Genomic DNA, 23,479 nt, shown 5'->3' with positions numbered 1-23,479 from the left:
GGAGGAGTTTTGTGGGATGATGGAACTTTGGGGTGGCAGCTTTTGGGGGTGATGCAGTTTTTGGAGGGATATTTGGGATGATGGAGCTGCTGGGGGAGGAATATTGGGGTGATGGAGATGTGGGGTGGCACCAGTTGGGGATGATGGAGATGTGGGGTGGCACTAACTGGGGGTGATGGAACTTTGGGGTGTCACCAGTCTGGGGGTGATGGAGTTTTTGGAGGGATATTTGGGATGATGGAACTTTTTCACCAATTGGGGAGTGGAGCTTTTGAAAGGATATTGGGGGTTGATGGAACTTTGGGGTGGCAGCTTTTGGGGGTGATGGAGTTTTTGGAGGAGTATTGGGGTTGATGGAACTTTGGGGTGTCACCAGTTGGGGAGTGGAGTTTTTGGAAGGGTACTGGGTCTGATGGAACTTTGGGGTTTCAGCAGTCTGGGGGTGATGGAATTTTTGGATGGATATTGGTTCTGATGGAGTTTTGGGGTGTCACTGTTTGGGGATGATGGAGTTTTTGGACGGGTTTTGTGGGATGATGGAGCTGTGGGGTGTCACGTTTGGGGATGATGGAGTTTTTGGAAGGGTATTTGGGATGATGGTGCTCTGGGGGAGGAATATCGGGGTGATGGAGCTGCTGAAGGCCGATAGAGCCACGGGCTCGATGGCATTTTGGGGGTGATGGAGCCACGGGCTCGATGGCATTTTGGGGGGGATGGAGCCGTGGGGTCGATGGCATTTTGGGGGTGATGGAGCCGTGGGCTCGGTGGCATTTTGGGGGCGATGGAGCCACGGGCTCGATGGCATTTTGGGGGTGATGGAGCCGTGGGGTCGATGGCATTTTGGGGGTGATGGAGCCACGGGCTCGATGGCATTTTGGGGACGATGGACCCCTCGGGGGGCACACCGGGGGTGTCACCCCGGGCCCGGGGGTCCCACGGCGCTGCCCCCCGGCCCGCAGCAGCAGCAGGAGGCTCTGGCCGCCCGGCGGCAGCAGGAGCTGGAGCAGCAGCGGCAGCGGGAGCGGCAGGAGCTGGAGCAGCAGCAGCAGCGCCTGGAGCAGCTGCAGAGCCTGCGGGCCAAGGAGCGGGGCCGAGACAGTGAGCGGGGAGCGGCGGGGATGGGGGGAGTGGGGAGTGGGGAACGGAGGGGCTGGGGGGGATTGGGGAGTGGGGAGTGGGGAACAGTGGGGCTGAGGGGGATTGGGGTGTCTGTGGGACTGGGGGGGCTGGGGGGCTGAGGGGAGTGGGGAACTGTGGGGCTGGGGGGGATTGGGAGTGGGGAACAGTGGGGCTGGGGGGTCTGGGCTGTCTGTGGGGCTGTAGGGAGTGGGGAATAGTGGGGCTAGGGGGTCTGTGGGGCTGTAGAGAGGGGGGAATAGTGGGTCTGGGGGGCTGGGGGGGATTGGGGTGTCTGTGGGGAGTGGGGAGTGGAGAACAGTGGGGCTGTAGGGAATGGGGAATAGTGGGTCTGGGGGATCTGGGCTGTCTGTGGGGCTGTAGGGTGGGGTGTCTGTGGGTCTGGGGGATCTGGGCTGTCTGTGGGGCCATCTGTGGGGCTGTAGGGTATGGGGAATAGTGGGGCTGGGGGATCCAGGGTGTCTGTGGGTCTGGGGGGTCTGTGGGGCTGCAGGATCTGGGCTGTCTGTGGGGCTGTAGGGTGGGCTGTCTGTGGGGCTGTAGGGTGGGGTGTCTGTGGGGTTGGGAGGTCTGTGGGGCTGCAGGATTTGGGGTGTCTGTGGGTCTGGAGGATCTGGGCTGTCTGTGGGTCTAGGGGATCTGAGGTGTCTGTGGGGCTGTAGGGAATGGGGAATAGTGGGGCTGGGGGGTCTGTGGGGCTGTAGGGTGGGGTGTCTGGGAGTCTGTAGGATCTCAGCTGTCTGTGGGTGTCTGTGGGTCTGTCTGTGGGGCTGGGCTGTCTGTGGGTGTCTGTGGGTCTGTCTGTGGGTCTGGGCTGTCTGTGGGTGTCTGTGGGTCTGGGCTGTCTGTGGGTCTGTCTGTGGGTCTGGGCTGTCTGTGGGTCTGTCTGTGGGTCTGGGCTGTCTGTGGGTCTGTAGGATCTCAGCTGTCTGTGGGTCTGTCTGTGGGTCTGTCTGTGGGTCTGGGCTGTCTGTGGGTGTCTGTGGGTCTGTCTGTGGGTCTGGGCTGTCTGTGGGGTGTCTGTAGGGCTGTAGGGAGTGGGAAATAGTGGGTCTGTAGGATCCGGGCTGTCTGTAGGGTTGTCTGTGGGTCTGTAGGATCCAGGCTGTCTGTGGGGTGTCTGTGGGTGTCTGTGGGTCTGGGCTGTCTGTGGGTGTCTGTGTGGCTCTGCTGCCCCCCTGACCCGCGCCCGTCCCCCCAGGCGCCATCGCCAGCACGGAGGTGAAGCTGAAGCTCCAGGAATTCCTGCTCAGCAAGACAAAGGACCCAGGCCCCGGCGCCCCCAACCATTCCCTCCCCCAGCACCCCAAATGTTGGTGGGTGCCCCACAGCCCCCCCCGAGCCGCCCTGGGGGTGTCACCCGGGTGTCCTAGCGGTGCCACCTCCCCCTGCAGGGCTCACCACACCTCGTTGGACCAGAGTTCCCCCCCCCAGAGCGGCAGCCCGGGGACCCCCCCGTCCTACAAGCTCCCCCTGCTCGGCACCTACGACGGGCGCGACGATTTCCCGCTGCGCAAAACCGGTGGGTGACGCTCCGGGGGACACCTGGGGGTGACACCCGCGGGTGGCACGGTCTGAGCGCCGCCTCTGGGGTCCCCCAGCGTCGGAGCCCAACCTGAAGGTGCGGTCGCGGCTGAAGCAGAAGGTGGCGGAGCGCAGGAGCAGCCCCCTGCTGCGGCGCCGCGACGGCTCCGTGCTCAGCGCCTTCCGCAAGCGGCACGTGGAGATCACCGGTGCGTGGGGACATGGGGACACTGGGGACACTGGGGACACTGGGGACACGGGGGAGCATGGGGGGACACTGGGGACATGGGGGGACATGTGGGGACAACGTGGAGATCACCGGTGCGTGGGGACATGGGGACACGGGGGACATGGGGACATGTGGGGACACGGGGGGACACGTGGGGATATGTGGGGACAACGTGGAGATCACCGGTGCGTGGGGACACCGGGGACACGGGGGGACATGGGGACATGGGGGAGTGTGTGGGGACACTGGGGGACACGGGGGGACATGTGGGGATACTGGGGACACTGTGGGGATATGTGGAGACACTGTGGGGACACTGTGGGGACACCGTGGGGACACGTGGGGACACTGTGGGGATATGTGGGGACACTGTGGGGACATGTGGGGATACGTGGGGATACTGGGGACATGTGGGGACGCGTGGGGATGTGTGGGGAGACCATGGGGACACCGTGGGGACATGTGGGGACATGTGGGGACACTGGGGGACACTGTGGGGACACCGCAGGGACACTGTGGGGACAATGTGGGGACAATGTGGGGACATGTGGGGACACTGTGGGGACACATGGGGACACCACGGGGACACCATAGGGACACTGTGGAGACATGTGGGGACACCACAGGGACGTGTGGGGACACATGGGGACATGTGGAGATATATGGGGATGCATGGGGACACTGTGGGGACACTGTGGGGACACTGTGGGGGCACTTGGGGACACCACAGGGACCCGTGGGGACACCGAGGGGACACTGTGGGGACATGTGGGGACACATGGGGACAACGTGGGGATATGTGGGGACGCGTGGGAACAGCATGGGGACACTGTGGGGACACTGTGGAGATATGTGGGGACATGTGGGGACGCGTGGGGATACTGGGGACACTGTGGGGACATATGGGGACATGTGAGGACATGTGGGGACACCATGGGGACACTGTGTGGGACATGTGGGGACACTGTGGGGACATGTGGGGACACCGTGGGGACATGTGGGGACACCGCGAGGACACTGTGGGGATACGTGGGGACACCGTGGGGACACGTGGGGACATAGGCTGTGCTCACGGATGTCACTCACTGTCCCCAAGTCACCGTGTGCTTCCCCAGAGCCCCCGGGGCTGGTGGGACACAGGGCAGGGTGACACTGTGTGACACTGTGTGACGCTGTGTGACACCAGGGGGTGTCCCTGTGTCAGTGTGTTGACAGTGTGTGACACGGGGCAGTGTCCCTGTGTCACACTCCTGTGTCCCTGTGTCACTGTGTCACACTGGTGTTCTCCGCAGTGTCACTGTGTCACACGGGGCTGTCCCCCTGTGTCACACTCGTGTGTCCCTGTGTCCCTGTGTCACACAGAGCTGTCCCCCTGTGTCACACGGGGCTGTCCCCCTGTGTCACACTGGTGTCCCCCGCAGTGTCACTGTCACACAGAGCAGTGTCCCTGTGTCACACTGGTGTCCCCCTGTGTCACACTGGTGTCCCCGCAGTGTCATCGGTGTGCAGCAGTGCCCCCGGGTCGGGGCCCAGCTCCCCCAACAGCTCCCACGGTGCCCACAACGGCCTGGCCGCCTCTGTCCCCAACATCCACAGCGAGGTACGGCCGGGAGGGGACAGCGAGGGGACAGGGAGGGGACAGGGAGGGGGAGGGGACAGGGATGGGACAGGGATGGGACAGGGAGGGGGACAGGGATGGGGACAGGGATGGGACAGGGGCAGGGACAGGGACAGGGAGGGGACAGGGACAGGGACAGGGACAGGGAGGGGACGGGGAGGGGACAGGGAGGGGACAGGGAGGGGACAGGGACGGGGACAGGGACAGGGAGGGGACAGGGACAGGGACAGGGATGGGGACAGGGACAGGACAGGGACGGGAATGGGGACAGGGATGTGGGCAGAGGGCTCTGAGTGTGTTGGTGACATGTCCTGTCCCTACACGTGTTGGTGACATGTCGTGTCCCCCCTCGTTGGTGACACGTCCTGTCCCCGCTGGTGTCACTGATGCCACCCTCGGTGCCACAGCAGCTGCTGCCCCAGCCCCACGCCCTGGCCCTGGACGGGGCCCAGCTCAGCCTCTACACGTCCCCATCGCTGCCCAACCTGTCCCTGGGGCTGCAGGCCACTGTCACCGTCACCAGCGCCCACCTCCCCGTGAGTGGGGGACACGGGGACCCTGTGGGGGTGGCACTGGGACGTGGGGACATCGTGGTGGGGACATGGGGACCACACAGGGACTGGAACTGCACAGGGGGAACGTGAGGGGGGCATGGGGACACCATGGTGGGGACATGGGGACACCGTGATGGGTGGCACTGGGATGTGAGGACACCATGGTGGGTGGCACTGTGATGTGGGGACATCGTGGTGGGGACATGGGGGCCACACAGAGACTGGAACTGCACAGGGGGAACGTGAGGGGGACATGGGGACACCATGGTGGGTGGCACTGTGATGTGGGGACAGCATGGTGGGGATGTGGGGACACCATGGTGGGTGGCACTGTGGCGTGGGGACACCATGATGGGTGGCACTGGGATGTGGGGACACCATTGTGGGTGGCACTGAGACACGGGGACACCATGGTGGGTGGCACTGGGACGTGGGGACACCATGGCAGGTGGCACTGGGACATGGGGACACCATGGCGGGTGTCACTGGGACATGGGGACACCATGGTGGGTGTCACTGGGATGTGGGGACACCATGACGGGTGGCACTGGGATATGGGGACACCATGGTGGGTGTCACTGGGACATGGGGACACTGTGGCAGGTGGCACTGGGATGTGGGGACACCATGATGGGTGGCACTGTGACCATGGTGGGTGGCACTGTGATGTGGGGGCACCATGGCGGGTGGCACTGGGACATGGGGACACCGTGGTGGGTGGCACTGTGACCATTGTGGGTGTCACTGTGACACGGGGACACCACAGAGGGGGATTTGTGGGTACCCTGTGGGGTGACACAGACACCTGTCACCCTGGGCCGACGTGGGGACCCCCTGGGTGTCACCGCTGTCCCCGCAGGTGTCCCCCAAGCTGTCCCCCCAGGCGGAGGGCGAGCGGCCGGCCGTGCCCCCGGGGGTGTCCCCGCTGCGCCCCGGGGCCGCGCTCTCCGGGAAGTTCCTGAGCACGTCCTCGATCCCCGGCTGCCTGCTGGGGGTGGCCCTGGACGGGGACAGTCCCTCCGCGCCACCGTCGCTGCTGCAGCACGTGCTGCTCCTGGAGCAGGCGCGACAGCAGAGCACGCTCATTGCTGGTGAGCCCCCAGTGTCCCCAGTGTCCCCCAGTGTCCCCAGTCCTGTCCCAGTGTCCCCCAGTACCCCCAGTCCTGCCCCAGTGTCCTCCCAGTGTCCCCCAGTCCTGTCCCAGGGTCTGCCCAGTACCCCCAGTCCTGCCCCAGTGTCCTCCCAGTGCCCCCAGTCCTGTCCCAGTGTCTGCCCAGAACCCCCAGTCCTCCCTCTGTGTCCCTTCAGTGTCCCCTTAGTGTCCCCCAGTCCTGTCCCCGTGTCCCCCAGTACCCCCAGTCCTCCCCCAGTTCCCCCAGTCCTGTCCCAGTTTCTCTCCCAGTCCCTCCCACCCTCTCCCAGTTTCTCCCCAGTCCCCCCAGTCTCCCCCAATCCCTCCTCACCCTCTCCCAGTTTCCCGCCCCGTTCCCTCCCACCCTCTCCCAGTTTCTCCCCAGTCCCCCCAGTTTCTCCCAGTCCTGTCCCAGTCTCCCCCCCCAGTCCCTCCCACCCTCTCCCACTTTCCCGTCCCGTTCTCTCCGTCCCTTTCCCAGTTCCCCCCAGTCCCCCCAGTCTCCCCCAGTCCCTCCCACCCTCTCCCAGTTCCCCCAGTCCTGTCCCAGTTTCCCCCCCAGTCCCTCCCACCCTCTCCCAGTTCCCCCAGTCCTGTCCCAGTTTCCCCCCAGTCCCTCCCACCCTTTCCCAGTTTCCCATCCCGTTTCCTCCATCCCTCCCCCAGTTCCCACCAGTCCTTTCCCAGTTTTCCCCCCCAGTCCTTCCCACCCTTTCCCAGTTCCTCCCAGTCCTTTCCCAGTTTCCCCCCAGTCCTGTCCCAGTTTCTTCCCCAGTCCTTCCCTCCCTTTCCCAGTTTCCTCCAGTCCTGTCCCAGTTTCCCCCCTTGGTCCTTCCCACCCTTTCCCAGTTCCCCCAGTCCTGTCCCAGTTTCCCTCCCAGTCCCTCCCACCCTTTCCCAGTTTCCCCCCAGTCCCCCCAGTTCCCCTCAGTCCTTCCCCAGTTTCTCCCTCAATGTTTCCCACCCTGTCCCAGTCTCCCCTCCATGCCTCCCACCCTCTCCCAGTTTCCCGTCCCGTTTCCCCCATTCCTCCCCCAGTCTCCCCCAGTCCCTCCCACCCTGTCCCAGTTCCCCCCAGTCCCCCCAGTCTCCCCCCAGTCCCTCCCACCCTTCCCCAGTCTTCCCCAGTCCCTCCCACCCTTTCCCAGTTTCCCATCCCATTCTCCCCATTCCTCCCCCAGTCCCCCCAGTTCCCCCCAGTCCTGTCCCAGTCTCCCCCAGCTCCCCGCACTCCGGGGGTCCCGGGGAGCCCCCTGACCCCGTGTCCCGCAGTGCCCCTGCACGGGCAGTCCCTCCCCACCCTCTCCCAGTTTCCCCCCCCAGTCCTGTCCCAGTCTCCCCCAGCTCCCCGCACTCCGGGGGTCCCGGGGAGCCCCCTGACCCCGTGTCCCGCAGTGCCCCTGCACGGGCAGTCCCCGCTGGTGACCGCGGAGCGCGGGGGGGGTCCCCGGGCGGGCCGAGCCCCCCGGCACCGGCCCCTGAGCCGCACGCAGTCCTCGCCGCTGCCGCAGAGCCCCCAGGCGCTGCCCCACGGAGCCCTGCAGCCGCACCTGATGGACAAACAGCCCGGGAAGGTGGGGAAGGTGGGGAGGGGGTGGGGATGGGAATGGGGGAAATGGGGGGAATGGGAGGGAATGGGGGGGATTGGGGATGGGGGAAATGGGGAATGGGGTATGGGATGGGTGTGGGATTGGGGTGGGAATGGGGAATGGGGTGTGAGAGGGAATGGGAGGGAATGGGGGGGAATGGGGTACAGGGTGTGATAGGGATTGGGGTGGGAATGGGGAGGGATGGCGGGGGAATGGGGGGAATGGGGTACAGGGTGGGATTGGTAATGGGGTGGGATTGGGAATGGGATGGGAATAGGATGGGAATGGGGGGGAATGGGGGAAATGGGGTATGGGGTGGGATTGGGGATTGGGAATGGGGGGGTAATGGGGAATGGGGAATTGGAAATTGGGGTATGGGGTGGGTGTAGGATTGGGAATGGGGTGTGATGGTGGGGGGAATGGGGTATGGGGTGGGATTGGGATGGGAATGGGATATGGGGTGTGAGTGGGAATGGGGTGGGAATTGGGTATGGGGCGTGAGAGGGAATGGGGTGGGACTGGGATTGGGACATGGAATGGGGGGGATGGGGTATGGGGTGGGATTGGGATGGGAATGGGAATAGGATGGGAATGGGGTACAGGGTGGGATTGGGATTGGGAATGGCGGGGAAATGGTGGGGGGAATGGGGAATGGGGTATGGGGTGGGAATGGGGTATGGGATGTGAGAGGGAATGGGATGGGAATGGGGGGGAATGGAGTATGGGGTGGGAGTGGGGTGTGAGAGGCACTAGGGTGGGAATGGGGGAATGTGGGGGGAATGGGGTGTGGTGTGGGATTGGGAATGGGGTGGGAATGAGGTATGGGGTGTGAGAGGGAATGGGATGGGATTGGGGTGGGATTGGGGTGGGAATGGGGGAGGAATGGGGTATGGGGTGGGATTGGGAATGGGGGGGAATGGGATGGGAATGGTGGGGAAATGGGGAATGGGGAATGGGATATGGGGTGAGAATGTGGGGGGAATGGGGTATGGGTGAGAGGGAATGGGAGGGGAATGGGGGGAAATGGGATGGGAATAGGGTACGGGATGGGTGTGGGAATGGGGGGAGAATGGAGGGGAAATAGGGTGGGAATGGGATATGGGGTGGGAGTGGGATGTGGGGTGAGTGTGGAATGGGGTGGGAATGGGATGGGATTGGGAATGGGATGGGAATGGGGTATAGGTTGTGAAAAGAAATGGGGGTGAATGGGGTGTGAATGGGGTGGGAATGGGGTACGGGGTGGGTGTTGTGTGGCTGTGCCACTGCCCCCCAGAATACCGCGGGGAGGGGCGGTGCAGGGAGGGGAAACTGAGGCAGAGGACAGGAAATGGGGAAGGACTGGACAGAGGAGTGTGGGGTGACAGTGGGGTGACAGTGGGGTGGCAGTGGGGTGGGAATGGGCACAGAGAACACATGGGGTCTGGAGGGAAGGTCACTGAGCCCCCCGTGCCCCCCCAGCTGCTCCCCAAGGCGGGGGAGCTGGCTCGGCAGCCCCCCACCCACCCCGAGGAGACGGAGGAGGAGCTGACGGCGCAGCAATCGCCCCCCCCGGGGGACAGAGGCCCCCCAGGACCCCCCCTCGGCCCCCTCCTCGTGTCCCCAGAGGCCGGGGACCCCCCGGAGCAACCGCGGGACCCCGAGGGCTGCCCGGAGCCGGGGGACAGCGGGGACGAAGCCGAGGCCACCACAGACCCCGATGTCACCGAGCTGGGGGTCACCTACAAGCAGGTGACACTTTGGGGGGGCCCCCAGCACCCCTTGTCCCCCCCCCCCCCAGCCCTGCCACGCGTCCCCTCCCCCCGAATTTCCGAATTTGGGGACGCTGCCGCAGCGATGACTCGGAAGGGTCGGTGACTCATCCCCCCCCCCCCTTTGTCCCCGTGTCCCCGCCGCCCCCGCGCCCTGACCCCCCCTCCCCATCCCCTGCCTGACTCATCCCCCGCCCCCTCCCCAGGTGTACCCCGAGGCTCTGCAGCTCTTCCCCGCGCCCCCCCTGGGGGTCCTGGCGCTGCCCCACCCCGCCCTGGCCCGCACGCAATCGTCCCCGGGCAGCGTGAAGCCCCCCCAGCCCGAGGGGCCCCCCAAGCACCTCTTCACCACAGGTACGGTGGGGCTGGGGGCGTCGGGGGGTGGGGTCTCGGTGCTGTGGGGTGCTGTGTCCCTCGGGGTGACACACGGGGGGCGTCTGTGCTGTGGGAGATGTCAGGGGTGTCTGTACTCCCCTCCCTGAGGGTCCCGTTCTGTGCTGGGGTTTGGGGTTCCCTCCTTCCCTGGGGATCCCAATCCTTTGGGGTGCCCAGGGGTCCCTCAGTGCCATCAGATCCTTCCTTCCCTGGGGTTCCTGATACCTTGGGGTGCCCTGGGGTCCCCCAGTCCTTTGGATTCCCTCTGTCCCCTGGGGTTCCCAATCCCTTGGGGTGCCCTGGGGTCTCCCAATGCTTTGGATTCCCTTTGTCCCTTGGGGTTCCCAGTCCCTTGGGGTGCCCAGGAGTCCCTCAGTGCCATCAGATCCTTCCTTCCTTGGGGTTCCCAATTCCTGGGGTGCCTGGGGTCCCCTAATCCTTTGGATTCCCTTTGTCCCCTGGGGTTCCTGATATCTGGGAGTGCCTGGGGTCTCCCAATCCTTTGGATTCCCTTTGTCCCCGGGGGTTCCCAACACCTTGGGATGCCCAGGAGTCCCTCAGTGCCATCAGATCCCTCGTTCCCTGGAGTTCCCAATTCCTGGGGTGCCCTGGAGGCCCCCAATCCTTTGGATCCCCTTTGTCCCCGGGGGTTCCCGATCCCTTGGAGTGCCCTGGAGTCCCCCAGTCCTCTGGATTCCCTCATTCCCAACACCTTGGGGTGCCCTGGGGTCCCCCAGTCCTGTGGATTCCCTTTGTCCCCTGGGGTTCCCAATCTCTTGGGTTGACCAGGGATCCCTCAGTGCCATCAGATCCCTCCTTCCCTGGGGTTCCCAATTCCTGGGGTGCCCAGGGGTCCCCAATCCTTTGGATTCCCTCTGTCCCCTGGGGTTCCCAATCTCTTGGAGTGGCCAGGGATCCCTCAGTGCCATCGGATTCCTCCTTCCTTGGGGTTCCTGGTACCTGGGGGTGCCCTGGGGTCCCCAATCCTTTGGATTCCCTTTGTCCCCTGGGGTTCCCAACACCTTGGGGTGCCCTGGGGTCCCCCAGTCCTTTGGATTCCCTCATTCCCAACACCTTGGGGTGCCTGGGGTCCCCTAATCCTGTGGTTTCCCTCTGTCCCCTGGGGATCCCAATCACTTGGAGTGGCCAGGGATCCCTCAGTGCCATCAGATCCCTCTGTCTCCTGAATTTCCTGATACCTGGGGGTGCCAGGGATCCCCCAATCCTTTGGGTTCTCTTTGTCCCCTGGGGTTCCCAGCACCTCGGGGTGCTCAGGGGTCCCTCAGTGCCATCAGATCCTTCCTTACCTGGGGTTCCCAATCCCTTGAGGTGCCTGGAGTCCCCTAATCCTGTGGATCCCCTTTGTCCCCTGGGGTTCTTGATACCTGGGGGTGCCCAGGGGTCCCCCAGTCCTGTGGTTTCCCTTTGTCCCCTGGGGTTCCAAATCCCTTGGGGTGCCTGGAGCCCCCCAATCCTGTGGATTCCCTCGTTCCCCTGGGGTTCCCAACACCTTGGGGTGCCCAGAGATCCCTCAGTGTCATAGGATCCCTCCCTCCCTGGGGTTCCCGATATCTGGGTGTGCATGGAGTACCCCAATCCTTTGGATTCCCTTTGTCCCCTGAGGTTCCCAGTCCTTTGGGATGCCCAGGAGTCCCCATCTCCCACGGGATCCCCCTCCCCCCGGGGCTGCCCCTCTCTGGGGGTGTCCCCGGGCGCCAGCTGTGCCAGCTGTGCTGTGCCCAGGCGTGGTGTACGACACGTTCATGCTGAAGCACCAGTGCACCTGCGGCAACACCACCATCCACCCCGAGCACGCCGGGCGCATCCAGAGCATCTGGTCCCGGCTGCAGGAGACGGGGCTGCTGGGGAAATGCGAGGTGAGGGGGCTCCCCCCGGCCCTGGGGAGGGGTGGGATGGTGGGGGGAGCTCGGGGGGCTCAGCCTCTGCCCCTTCCCAGCGCATCCGCGGCAGGAAGGCGACGCTGGAGGAGATCCAGAGCGTGCACTCGGAGCACCACGCGCTGCTCTACGGCACCAGCCCCCTGAACCGCCAGAAACTGGACAGCAAAAAGCTGCTGGGTGGGTGCTGGGGGGGCCCTGGGGTGTGGGAGCCCCCTGTCTGGAGTGGGGTCACCTTGGTGCCCTGCTGCTGGTGATCCCTCTGTTCCCTGCAGGTTCACATCCATTGGGGGGGGGTCCAGTCCTTGGGGTGTTCTGGGGTTCTGTGGGATCCCTCTGTCCCCTGGGGTTCCCAGTCCTTGGGGTGTTCAGGGTTGTGTGGGATCCCTCTATCCCTTGGGTTCTCTGTCCCCTGGGGTTTTGTAGGATCCCTCTGTCCCCTGGCATCCCCCTGTTCCTTGGGGTTCCCAGTCCTTGGGGTGTTCTGGGGTTCTGTGGGATCCCTCTGTCCCTTGGGTTCATTGTCCCCTGGGGTTCTGTGGGATTCCCCTGTACCCTGGGATCCCCCTGTCCCCTGGGGTTCATTGTCACTTGGGGTTCCCAGTCCCTTGGGGTGCTCTGGGGTCATGTGGGATCTCTCTGTCCCTTGGGTTCATTGTCCCCTGGGGTTCCCAATCCTTTGGGATGCTCAGAAGTCCCCTTATCCCACGGGATCCCTCTGTCCCCTGGGATCCCCCTGTCCCCTGGGGTTCCCAGTCCTTTGGGGTGCCCAATGGTGCCTCTTATCCCATGGGATCCCCCATCCCCTGAGGTTCTCAGTCCTGTGGGATGCTCAGAACTCCCCTTATCCCATGGGGTCCCTCTGTCCCTTGGGTTCATTGTCCCCTGGAGTTCCCAGTCCTTTGGGGTGCCCAATGGTGCCTCTTATCCCACGGGATCCCCCTGTCCCTTGGATTCATTGTCCTCTGGGGTTCCCAGTCCTGTGGGATGCTCAGAACTCCCCTTATCCCGTGGGATCCCCCTGTTCCCTGGGGTTCCCAGTCCTTTGGGATGCCCGAGGGTGTCCCTTATCCCATGGGATCCCTCTGTCCCTTGGGTTCTCTGTCCCCTGGGGTTCTGTGGGATCCCTCTGTCCCTTGGGTTCAGTGTCCCCTGGGGTTCCCAGTCCTGTGGGGTGCTCAGAAGTCCCATTATCCCATGGGATCCCCTGTCCTTTGGGGGTTCCCAATTCTTTGGGGTGCCCAAGGGTGCCTCTTATCCTATGGGATCCTCCTGTTCCCTGGGGTTTCCCAATTCTTTGGGGCACTTGGTGTTCCCCCTGTCCTGCAGGACCCCCCTGTCCCATGGGGTCCCCCTGTCCCCTGGTGCTCCCAGTGCCTCGGGGTGCTCAGAGCTCCCCTCCCCCCACGGGCTCCCCGTGTCCCCTTGTCCCCATCCCCCTTGACCCTGCAGGTCCCATCACTCCGAAGACGTACGCGGTGCTGCCGTGCGGGGGCATCGGGGTGAGTCTGGGGGCCTGGGCTGGGGTGTCCCCGGGGGGTGGCCGTGTCCTGCTGTCCCCTCTGACCCCTCTGTCCCCTCTGTCCCTGCAGGTGGACAGTGACACGGTGTGGAACGAGCTGCACTCGTCCAGCGCGGTGCGCACGGCCGTGGGCTGCCTGCTCGAGCTGGCCTTCAAGGTGGCCGCGGGGGAGGTCAAGGTGGGCGTGTGGCACTGTCACTGTGTCCCCTGTGTGTCCCTGTGTGTCCCTGTGTGTCCCCTGTGTGTCCCCTGTAGTGTCCCCTGTGTGTCCCTGTGTGTCCCTGTGTGTCCCCTGTGTGTCCCCTGTGTGTCCCCTGCAGTGTCCCTGTGTGTCCCCTGTGTGTCCCTGTGTGTCCCTGTGTGTCCCTGTGTGTCCCCTGCAGTGTCCCCTGTGTGTCCCCTGTGTGTCCCTGTGTGTCCCCTGTGTGTCCCTGTGTGTCCCTGTGTGTCCCCTGCAGTGTCCCCTGTGTGTCCCCTGTGTGTCCCTGTGTGTCCCTGTGTGTCCCTGTGTGTCCCCTGCAGTGTCCCCTGTGTGTCCCCTGTGTGTCCCCTGTGTGTCCCCTGTGTGTCCCCTGCAGTGTCCCTGTGTGTCACAATGCCACCCGAGTCTGTGTCACACCTGTGTGCCCCTCTGTCCCCTCTCTGTCCCAATGCCACCCATGTTTCTGTGTCACACCCGTGTCCCCTGTGTGTCCCAATGCCACCTGTGTCTCTGTGTCACACCTGTCCCCTCTCTGTGCCAGTGCCACCCGTGTCTCTGTGTCCCTCTCTGTCCCCTCTGTGTCCCCTCTCTGTCCCAATGCCACCCCTGTCTGTGTCACACCTGTGTCCCTCTCTGTCCCCTCTCTGTGCCAATGCCACCCGTGTCTCTGTGTCACACCCGTGTCCTTCTCTGTCCCCTCTGTCCCCTGTGTGTCCCAATGCCACCTGTGTCTCTGTGTCACACCCATGTCTCTGTGTCACACCCGTGTCCCCTCTCTGTCCCCTCTCTGTCCCAATGCCACCCATGTCTCTGTGTCCCTCTCTGTCCCCTCTCTGTCCCAATGCCACCCTTGTCTGTGTCACACCTGTCTCTGTGTCACACCCGTGTCCCTCTCTGTCCCAGTGCCACCTGTGTCTGTGTCACACCTGTCTCTGTGTCACACCCCTGTCCCTCTCTGTCCCCCCAGAATGGCTTCGCCGTCATTCGCCCCCCAGGCCACCACGCCGAGGAGTCCACGGCCATGTGAGTACAGGGACAGGGCTGGGACCCCTCCAGGGCCACCCCCTCTGCCCTTGTCCCACATCCCATGTCCCATGTCCCTTGTCCCTTGTCCCCAGGGGCTTCTGCTTCTTCAACTCGGTGGCCATCTCGGCCAAGCTGCTGCAGCAGCGGCTCAGCGTGGGCAGGATCCTCATCGTGGACTGGGTAAGGGGGGCTCGGGGGGGGCCGTGGGGACCCCGAGGGTGGTCCTTGACCTGTGGGTGTCCCCCCAGGACATCCACCACGGCAACGGGACCCAGCAGGCGTTCTACAGCGACCCCCACGTGCTCTACATCTCCCTGCACCGCTACGACGACGGCAACTTCTTCCCGGGCAGCGGCGCCCCCGAGGAGGTACCGGGGGGGATTCGGGGGGTGGGGGCTCCCCCGTGCACCCCCCGGGCCTGGGTGTGACACTCGGGGGTCACCCGTGGCTGTGCCCAGGTGGGCAGCGGGCTGGGCGTGGGCTACAACATCAACATCGCCTGGACCGGCGGCGTGGACCCCCCGATCGGGGACGTGGAGTACCTGACGGCCTTCAGGTGGGGAGGGGGCACAACCTGGGGAGGGGGCTGCAGGGCCTGGGGAGGGGTCTACAGGGCATTGAGGGGTGTCTGCAGGGCCTGGGGAGGGGGCTGCAGGACCTGGGGGGGGGCTGCAGGGCCTGGGGGGGGGGCTGCACCTGGGGAGGGGGCTGCAGGGCCTGGGGAGGGGCTGCACCTGGGGAGGGGGCTGCAGGGCCTGGGGAGGGGGCACGGCCTGGGGAGGGGGCTGCACGGCCTGGGGAGGGGGCTGCATGGTACTGAGGGAGGGTCTGCACCTGGGGAGGGGGCTGCATGGCCTGGGGAGGGGGCACGGCCTTCAGGTGGGGAGGGGGCTGCAGGGGCTGGGGAGGGGCTGCACCTGGGGAGGGGTCTGCATGGTACTGAGGGGGGGGTCTGCACCTGGGGAGGGGGCTGCAGGGCCTGGGGAGGGGGCTGCACCTGGGGAGGGGGCACAGCCTGGGGAGGGGTCTGCACCTGGGGAGGGGTCTGCATGGCACTGAGGGGGGGGTCTGCAGCTGGGGAGGGGTCTGCACGGCCTGGGGAGGGGGCTGCAGGGCACTGAGGGGGGCTCTGCCTCAGGGAGCGATTCCTGAGCCCTTGGGGGGGCTCTGTCCCACGGGAGGGGTCCTGGGGGGAGGGTCTCTGTGCAGTGAGGGGGGGTCCCTACATCAGGGGGGTCCCTGCTTCCCTGGGGAGGGGTCCCTGCCCTCTCAGGGGCTCCCCCAGCCCTGGGAGTGGTCCCTGCCCTCTTGGGGGTCTCTGCACACCTGGGGGGGGGGTCCCTGCTTCTCTGGGGGGTCTCCCCCAGCCCTGGGAGGGTCTCTGCACACCTGGGGGGGGTCCCTGCCCTCTCGGGGGTCTCCCCCAACCCTGGGAGGGTCCTGCACACCCTGGGGGGGTCCCTGCTTGTCTGGGGGGTCCCCCAGCCCTGGGAGGGGTCTCTGCACACCTGGGGAGGGGTCCCTGCCCTCTCAGGGTCTCCCCCAGCCCTGGGGTGGTCCCTGCCCTCTCGGGGGTCTCCTCCAGCCCTGGGAGGGTCTCTGCACACCTGGGGAGGGTCCCTGCCCTCTCGGGGGGCTCCCCCCGCCCTGGGGAGGGGTCCCTGCCCTCTCAGGGTCTCCCCCAGCCCATGGGGGGGTTCTGCCCACCCTGGGGGTCTCCCCCACCCCTGGGGAGGGGTCCCGAGCCGCTGTCCCCCCCCCAGGACCGTGGTGATGCCGATCGCCACCGAGTTCTGCCCGGACCTGGTGCTGGTCTCCGCCGGCTTCGACGCCGTCGAGGGCCACCTGTCCCCTCTGGGCGGCTACTCCGTCACCGCCAAGTGTGAGTGGGGTCTGGGGGCGTCCCGGGGAGGGGACCCCGGCCCGGCCACCCCTGACCCCGGCCCCGGTGTCCCCAGGCTTCGGGCACCTGACCAAGCAGCTGATGATGCTGGCGGGCGGGCGCGTGGTGCTGGCGCTGGAGGGGGGACACGACCTGACCGCCATCTGTGACGCCTCCGAGGCGTGTGTCACCGCCCTGCTGGGGCTGGAGGTACAGGGGACACCTGGGGACAGCCTGGGGACAGCCTGGGGACAGCCTGGAGACAGCCAGCCCCTCCCCAGGGCTGGATTGGGGGGCACACCCCGGGTTGTGCCTCAGTTTCCCCTCGCTGGGGGACTGCGGTCCCACCGGGGGGCTGGTGGCACTTTGGGGATGTTGGTGGCACTTTGGAGGAGCTGGTGGCACTTTGGGGGAGCTGGTGGCACTCTGGGGATGTTGGTGGCACTTTGGGGGTGTTGGTGGCACTTTGGAGGGGCTGGTGGCACTTTGGGGACACTGGTGGCACTTTGAGGGGGCTGGTGGCACTTTGGAGGAGCTGGTGGCACTTTGGGGGAGCTGGTGGCACTTTGGGAAGGCTGGTGGCACTTTGGGGATGGTGGTGGCACTTTGGGGGTGCTGGTGGCACTTTGGAGGAGCTGGTGGCACTTTGGGGAGGCTGGTGGCACTTTGGGGATGGTGGTGGCACTTTGAGGGGGCTGGTGGCACTTTGGGGATGTTGGTGGCGCTTTGGGGGTGCTGGTGGCGCTTTGGGGATGCTGGTGGCACTTTGGGGATGCTGGTGGCACTCTCGGGGGGCTGGTGACACTTTGGGGATGTTGGTGGCACTTTGGGGATGTTGGTGGCACTTTGGGGGGACTGGTGGCACTTTGCAGGAGCTGGTGGCACTTTGGAGGGGCTGGTGGCACTTTGGAGGGGCTGGTGGCACTTTGGGGGTGCTGGTGGCACTTTGGGGATGCTGGTGGCACTTTGGAGGAGCTGGTGGCACTTTGGGGATGCTGGTGGCACTTTGGGGGGGCTGGTGGCACTTTGGGGGGGCTGGTGACACTTTGGGGATGCTGGTGGCACTCTGGGGGGGCTGGTGGCACTTTGGGGGGGTTGGTGGCACTTTGGGGGGATCTGGTGGCACTCTGGGGGATCTGGTGGCACTCTGGGGGATCTGGTGGCACTCTGGAGGGGCTGGTGGCACTTTGGGGGGGCTGGTGGCACTTTGGGGGAGCTGGTGGCACTTTGGGGGGGCTGGTGGCACTTTGGGGGAGCTGGTGGCACTTTGGGGATGCTGGTGGCACTTTGGGGGAGCTGGTGGCACTTTGGGGATGCTGGTGACACTTTGGGGGGGCTGGTGGCACTCTGGGGATGGTGGTGGCACTTTGGGGGAGCTGGTGGCACTTTGGGGATGCTGGTGGCACTTTGGGGGAGCTGGTGGCACTTTGGGGGGGTTGGTGGCACTTTGGGGATGAGCTGGTGGCACTTTGGAGGAACTGGTGGCACTTTGGGGGGGCTGGTGGCACTCTGGGGGATCTGGTGGCACTTTGAGGGTGTTGGTGGCACTTTGGGGATGGTGGTGGCACTTTGGAGAGGCTGCTGGCACTTTGGGGGGGCTGGTGGCACTTTGGGGGGGCTGGTGGCACTTTGGGGGTGTTGGTGGCACTTTGGAGGAGCTGGTGGCATTTTGGGGGAGCTGGTGGCACTTTGGAGAGGCTGGTGACACTTTGGGGGGGTTGGTGGCACTTTGGGGATGGTGGTGGCACTTTGGAGAGGCTGCTGGCACTTTGGGGGGGTTGGTGGCACTTTGGGGATGCTGGTGGCACTCTGGGGATGTTGGTGGCACTTTGGGGATGTTGGTGGCACTCTGGGGACACTGGTGGCACTCTGGGGAGCTGACAGTGTCCCCCCAGCTGGAGCCCCTGGACCCGGCCCTGCTGCAGCAGAGACCCAACGTGAACGCCGTGGCCACGCTGGAGAAAGTCATCGAGATCCAGAGTGAGGGCTGGGGACACGGCGGGGACACGGGGCTGGGTGTGACATGGGGAGGTGACAAAGGGACACAAGGGGACAGAGGGGGCAGCAGCAGCCGTGTCCCAGCCCTGTCCCAGCCGTGTCCCCTCGGGCCAGGCCGGCACTGGGTGACAAAGGGACACAAAGGGACACGGGGGGCAGCAGCAGCCCTGTCCCAGCCCTGTCCCAGCCATGTCCCAGCCGTGTCCCAGCCGTGTCCCCTGGGCCAGGCCACCACTGGGTGACAAAGGGACACAGGGGGGTGACAAAGGGACACGGGGGGGTGACAAAGGGACACGGGGGGCAGCAGCAGCCCTGTCCCAGCCGTGTCCCAGCCGTGTCCCCTCGGCCCAGGCCGGCACTGGGTGACAAAGGGACACAGGGGGACACAGGGGGGTGACAAAGGGACACAGGGGGGTGACAAAGGGACACAGGGACAGCAGCAGCCCTGTCCCAGCTGTGTCCCAGCCGTGTCCCAGCCGTGTCCCAGCCGTGTCCCTGCCGTGTCCCCTGTCCCAGGCCGCCACTGGGGCTCCGTGCGCCGCTCCGCCGCCGCCGTGGGCCGGTCCCTGCTGGAGGCGCAGCGCGGGGACACCGAGGAGGCCGAGACGGTGACAGCCATGGCCCTGCTGTCCGTGGGGGCCGAGCAGGGGGGGACAGCGACAGGGACGGGGACAGGGACGGACACACAGCCCAGGTACGGCCTGGGGACACGGGGGACAGTGGGGGGGGGGGAATGGGGGTGGGTGGGGCACAGGGGGGACACTGAGGGGACACTGGGGGGACACTGGGGTGCGAATGGATCTGGGTGTGGCACTGAGGGGACACTAAGAGGACACTGGGAGTGACACTGGGAGTGACACTGGGTGTGACACTGAGGTGCGAATGGAGCTGGGTGTGACACTGAGTGTGACACTGGCTGTGACACTAGGTGTGGCACTGAGGGGACACTGAGGGTGACATTGAGGTGCGAATGGATCTGAGTGTGACACTGGATGTGGCACTGGAGGGACACTGGGTGTGACACTGGGGGGACACTGAGTGTGGCACTGAGTGTGAATGGATCTCGGTGTGACACTGAGGGGACACTGGCTGTGACACTGGGTGTGACGCCGGGGTGCGAATGGATCTGGGTGTGACACTGAGGGGACACTGGATGTAACACTGTGTGTGACACTGGGGGTGGCACTGGTGGGACACTGGATGTAACACAGAGATGCGAATGGAGCTGGCTGTGACACCGAGTGTGGTACTGGGTGTGACACTGGGGTGTGACACTGAGGGGACACTGGATGTGACACTGGGTGTGACACCAGGTGTGAATGGAGCCAGATGTGACACTGAGTGTGACACTGGGTGTGGCACTGGGTGTGACACTGAGGTGCTAATGGAGCTGGGTGTGACACTGGGGGGACACTGAGTGTGACACTGGGTGTGAATGGAGCCAGGTGTGGCACTGGAGGGACACTGGGAGTGACACTGGGGGGACACTGGGGTGACACTGGGTGGGGCACTGAGGTGTGAATGGATCTCGGTGTGACACTGGGGGGACGCTGAGGGGACACTGGGTGTGGCACTGGCTGTGACACTGAGTGTGGCACTGGAGGGACACTGGGTGTGGCATTGGATATGACACTGGCTGTGACACTAGGTATGGCATTGAGGGGGACACTGGATGTGACTCTGGGAGTGACATTGAGGTGTGAATGGTTCTGGACGTGACACTGGGTGTGACACTGGGGGGACACTGGGTGTGGCACTGAGGTGTGAATGGTTCTGGGTGTGACACTGAGTGTGGCACTGGAGGGACACTGAGGGGACACTAAGAGGACACTGGGAGTGACACTGGGAGTGACACTGGGTGTGACACTGAGGTGCGAATGGAGCTGGGTGTGACACTGAGTGTGACACTGGCTGTGACACTAGGTATGGCACTGAGGGGACACTGAGGGTGACATTGAGGTGCAAATGGATCTGAGTGTGACACTGGATGTGGCACTGGAGGGACACTGAGAGTGACACTGGGGGGACACTGGGAGTGGCACTAGGGTGTGAATGGATCTCGGTGTGACACTGAGGGGACACTGGCTGTGACACTGGGTGTGACGCCGGGGTGCGAATGGAGCTGGGTGTGACACTGAGGGGACACTGGATGTAACACTGTGTGTGACACTGGGGGTGGCACTGGTGGGACACTGGATGTAACACAGAGGTGCGAATGGAGCTGGCTGTGACACTGAGTGTGGTACTGGGTGTGACACTGGGGTGTGACACTGAGGGGACACTGGATGTGACACTGGGTGTGGCACCAGGTGTGAATGGAGCCAGATGTGACACTGAGTGTGACACTGGGTGTGGCACTGGGTGTGACACTGAGGTGCTAATGGAGCTGGGTGTGACACTGGGGGGACACTGAGTGTGGCACTGGGTGTAAATGGATCTGGCTGTGACTGAGTGTGGCACTGGGTGTGACACTTGGAGTGACATTGGGGGGACACTGAGTTTGACACTGGCTGTGACACTGAGGTGCTAATGGAGCTGGGTGTGACACTGGGAGTGACACTGGGTGTGACACTGGGTGTGAATAGAGCTGGGTGTGACACTGAGGAGACACTGGATGTGACACTGTGTGTGACACTGGGGGTGGCACTGAAGGTGACACTGAGGTGCGAATGGAGCTGGGTGTGACACTGAGTGTGGCACTGGATTCGACACTGGATGTGACACTGGGGGGACACTGAGTGTGACACTGAGGTGTGAATGGTTCTGGGTGTGGCACTGGGTGTGGCACTGGGAGGACACTGAGGGGACACTGAGTGTGACACTGGGGACACCGGGGGTGGGAATGGGGGTGGGTGTGGCACTCAGGTGTGAATGGTTCTGGGTGTGACACTGAGTGTGGCACTGGATGTGACACTAGGTATGGCACTGGAGGGACACTGAGGGTGACATTGAGGTGCGAATGGATCTGAGTGTGACACTGGATGTGGCACTGGAGGGACACTGAAAGTGACACTGGGGGGACACTGGGAGTGGCACTAGGGTGTGAATGGATCTCGGTGTGACACTGAGGGGAGACTGAGGGGACACTGGGGGGACACTGGGAGTGACACTGGGGTGTGAATGGAGCTGGGTGTGGCACTGAGGTGTGAATGGTTCTGGGTGTGGCACTGAGGGGACACTGAGGGGACACTGGGAGTGACACTGGGTGTGAATGGATCCGGGTGTGACAGTGGGTGTGACACCGGATATGGCACTGCGGGGACACTGGGTGTGACACCAGGGTGTGAATGGAGCTGGGTGTGACACTGAGGGGACACTGGAGGGACACTGAGTGTGACACTGAGTGTGACACTGAGTGTGACACTGGGGGGACACTGAGGTGCAAATGGATCGGTCTGTGACACTGAGTGTGGCACTGGATTCGACACTGGATGTGACACTGGGGGGACACTGAGTGTGACACTGAGGTGTGAATGGATCCAGGTGTGGCACTGAGTGTGACACTGGGTGTGACACTGGGGGGACACTGAGTGTGACACTGAGGTGTGAATGGTTCTGGGTGTGGCACTGAGGGGACACTGAGTGTGACACTGAGGTGTGAATGGAGCTGGGTGTGACACTGAGGGGACACTGGAGGGACACTGAGTGTGACACTGAGTGTGACACTGGGGGGACACTGAGGTGCAAATGGATCGGTCTGTGACACTGAGTGTGGCACTGGATTCGACACTGGATGTGACACTGAGGGGACACTGAGTGTGGCACTGGGTGTGACACTGAGGTGTGAATGGCTCTGGGTGTGACACTGGGGTGTGACACTGGGAGTGACACTGGGTGTGACATTGAGGTGTGAATGGTTCTGGGTGTGGCACTGGGGGGACACTGAGGTGTGAATTGATCCAGGTGTGACACTGGGTGTGACACTGGGTGTGACACTGGGTGTGACACTGAGGTGTGAATGGATCTGGATGTGACACTGAGTGTGGCACTGGGGGGACACTGGATATGGCACTGGGTGTGACGCTGGGGGGACACTGGGAGTGACACTGGGGTGGGGACAGCTCCAGCCGTGTCCCAGGGCAGGTCACAGACACTTGTCCCTTCTGTCCCTTTGTCCCTTCTGTCCCTTTTGTCCCTTCTGTCCCTTTGTCCCTTCTGTCCCTTTTGTCCCTTTTGTCCCTTTGTCCCTTTGTCCCTTCTGTCCCTGCCAGGCCGGCGGAGGAGCCCATGGAGGCCGAGCCCACGCTCTGACCCGCCCAGGAACACCCGGGACAAACAAACACAAACAACAAACACACAAACATCACAGCAAAAGGAAAAAAAACAAAAAAAATCCAAAACACACAGAAAAAAAAACCACTAAAAAAAAAAGGACAAAAAAACCAAAAAAAGGACAAAAAAAACCCAAAAAAAGGACAAAAAAACCCAAAAAAGGACAAAAAAAACCCAAAAAAAGGACAAAAAAACCCAAAAAAGGACAAAAAAAAACAAAAAAAAGGACAAAAAAACCCAAAAAAAGGACAAAAAAAAAAAAAGGACAAAAAAAAAGGCAGAAATGGAAAGGAAAACCAGAAAAAAAAGAGGAAAATATTTTCTTTTTCTATTAAAAGAGGAGAAAAACACAAAAAAACGCCCGTGGCCGTCCCGTGCCCCCGCTCCCCGCGGTGTTTGCGGTCGTGTCTCTTGTGCAGCAGCGGTTCCACCAGCACCCCCCATGTCCCCTCGTGTCCCCTCGTGTCCCCTCGTGTCCCCTCGTGTCCCCCCCTGTCCTTGGGCCCCTCCAGGTTTTTTTTTTGGGGTTTTTTCCTCATTTCCCCCCCGGTTTTGTGTGTCCATCCCCCCCTGTTCCCTCCCTGGCTCCGGTGTTGTTCCCCCCGGGGGAGGCGATGGGAAATCTTCGTGCCTTTCATTCAGGATTTTTTTTTAATGCCTTAATTTCCCTGACTTTTGGGTTCTCTTCATTTTCTTCTCGTTGTTGTTTTGTTGTTTTTTTTTTTCTGTCCCTTTGTCACCCCCTTTGTCACCCCGGCTCCTTCCTTGGGATC

General features: G+C 63.6%; 1 protein-coding gene across 1 annotated transcript in view; it reads left to right on the top strand.

Moving 5' to 3' along the window:
* HDAC5 (histone deacetylase 5) overlaps positions 1-22,709 on the top strand; it is a 31,564-nt gene extending 8,855 nt beyond the window's left edge. The window contains exons 7-29 of the mRNA XM_033078665.2: positions 960-1,098; positions 2,339-2,453; positions 2,532-2,659; positions 2,739-2,870; positions 4,384-4,490; positions 4,916-5,044; positions 5,922-6,153; positions 7,590-7,768; positions 9,242-9,511; positions 9,738-9,885; positions 11,650-11,783; positions 11,864-11,984; positions 13,257-13,306; positions 13,397-13,504; positions 14,496-14,551; positions 14,647-14,734; positions 14,803-14,922; positions 15,013-15,110; positions 16,318-16,436; positions 16,513-16,646; positions 18,332-18,416; positions 18,951-19,128; positions 22,646-22,709. Of these exons, the coding sequence (XP_032934556.1) occupies positions 960-1,098; positions 2,339-2,453; positions 2,532-2,659; positions 2,739-2,870; positions 4,384-4,490; positions 4,916-5,044; positions 5,922-6,153; positions 7,590-7,768; positions 9,242-9,511; positions 9,738-9,885; positions 11,650-11,783; positions 11,864-11,984; positions 13,257-13,306; positions 13,397-13,504; positions 14,496-14,551; positions 14,647-14,734; positions 14,803-14,922; positions 15,013-15,110; positions 16,318-16,436; positions 16,513-16,646; positions 18,332-18,416; positions 18,951-19,128; positions 22,646-22,685 (2,910 nt within the window). The 3' untranslated portion in view covers positions 22,686-22,709. The remainder of the gene's footprint in view (positions 1-959; positions 1,099-2,338; positions 2,454-2,531; positions 2,660-2,738; positions 2,871-4,383; positions 4,491-4,915; positions 5,045-5,921; positions 6,154-7,589; positions 7,769-9,241; positions 9,512-9,737; positions 9,886-11,649; positions 11,784-11,863; positions 11,985-13,256; positions 13,307-13,396; positions 13,505-14,495; positions 14,552-14,646; positions 14,735-14,802; positions 14,923-15,012; positions 15,111-16,317; positions 16,437-16,512; positions 16,647-18,331; positions 18,417-18,950; positions 19,129-22,645) is intronic.
* Positions 22,710-23,479: the final 770 nt, after the last annotated feature.

This window comes from Catharus ustulatus, chromosome 23 (assembly GCF_009819885.2).
Source record: "Catharus ustulatus isolate bCatUst1 chromosome 23, bCatUst1.pri.v2, whole genome shotgun sequence".
Classification (NCBI taxonomy): Eukaryota; Metazoa; Chordata; class Aves; order Passeriformes; family Turdidae; genus Catharus; species Catharus ustulatus.
The sequence above is the reverse complement of the archived record's forward strand: the minus strand, read 5'-3'. Positions and strand labels throughout refer to the sequence as shown.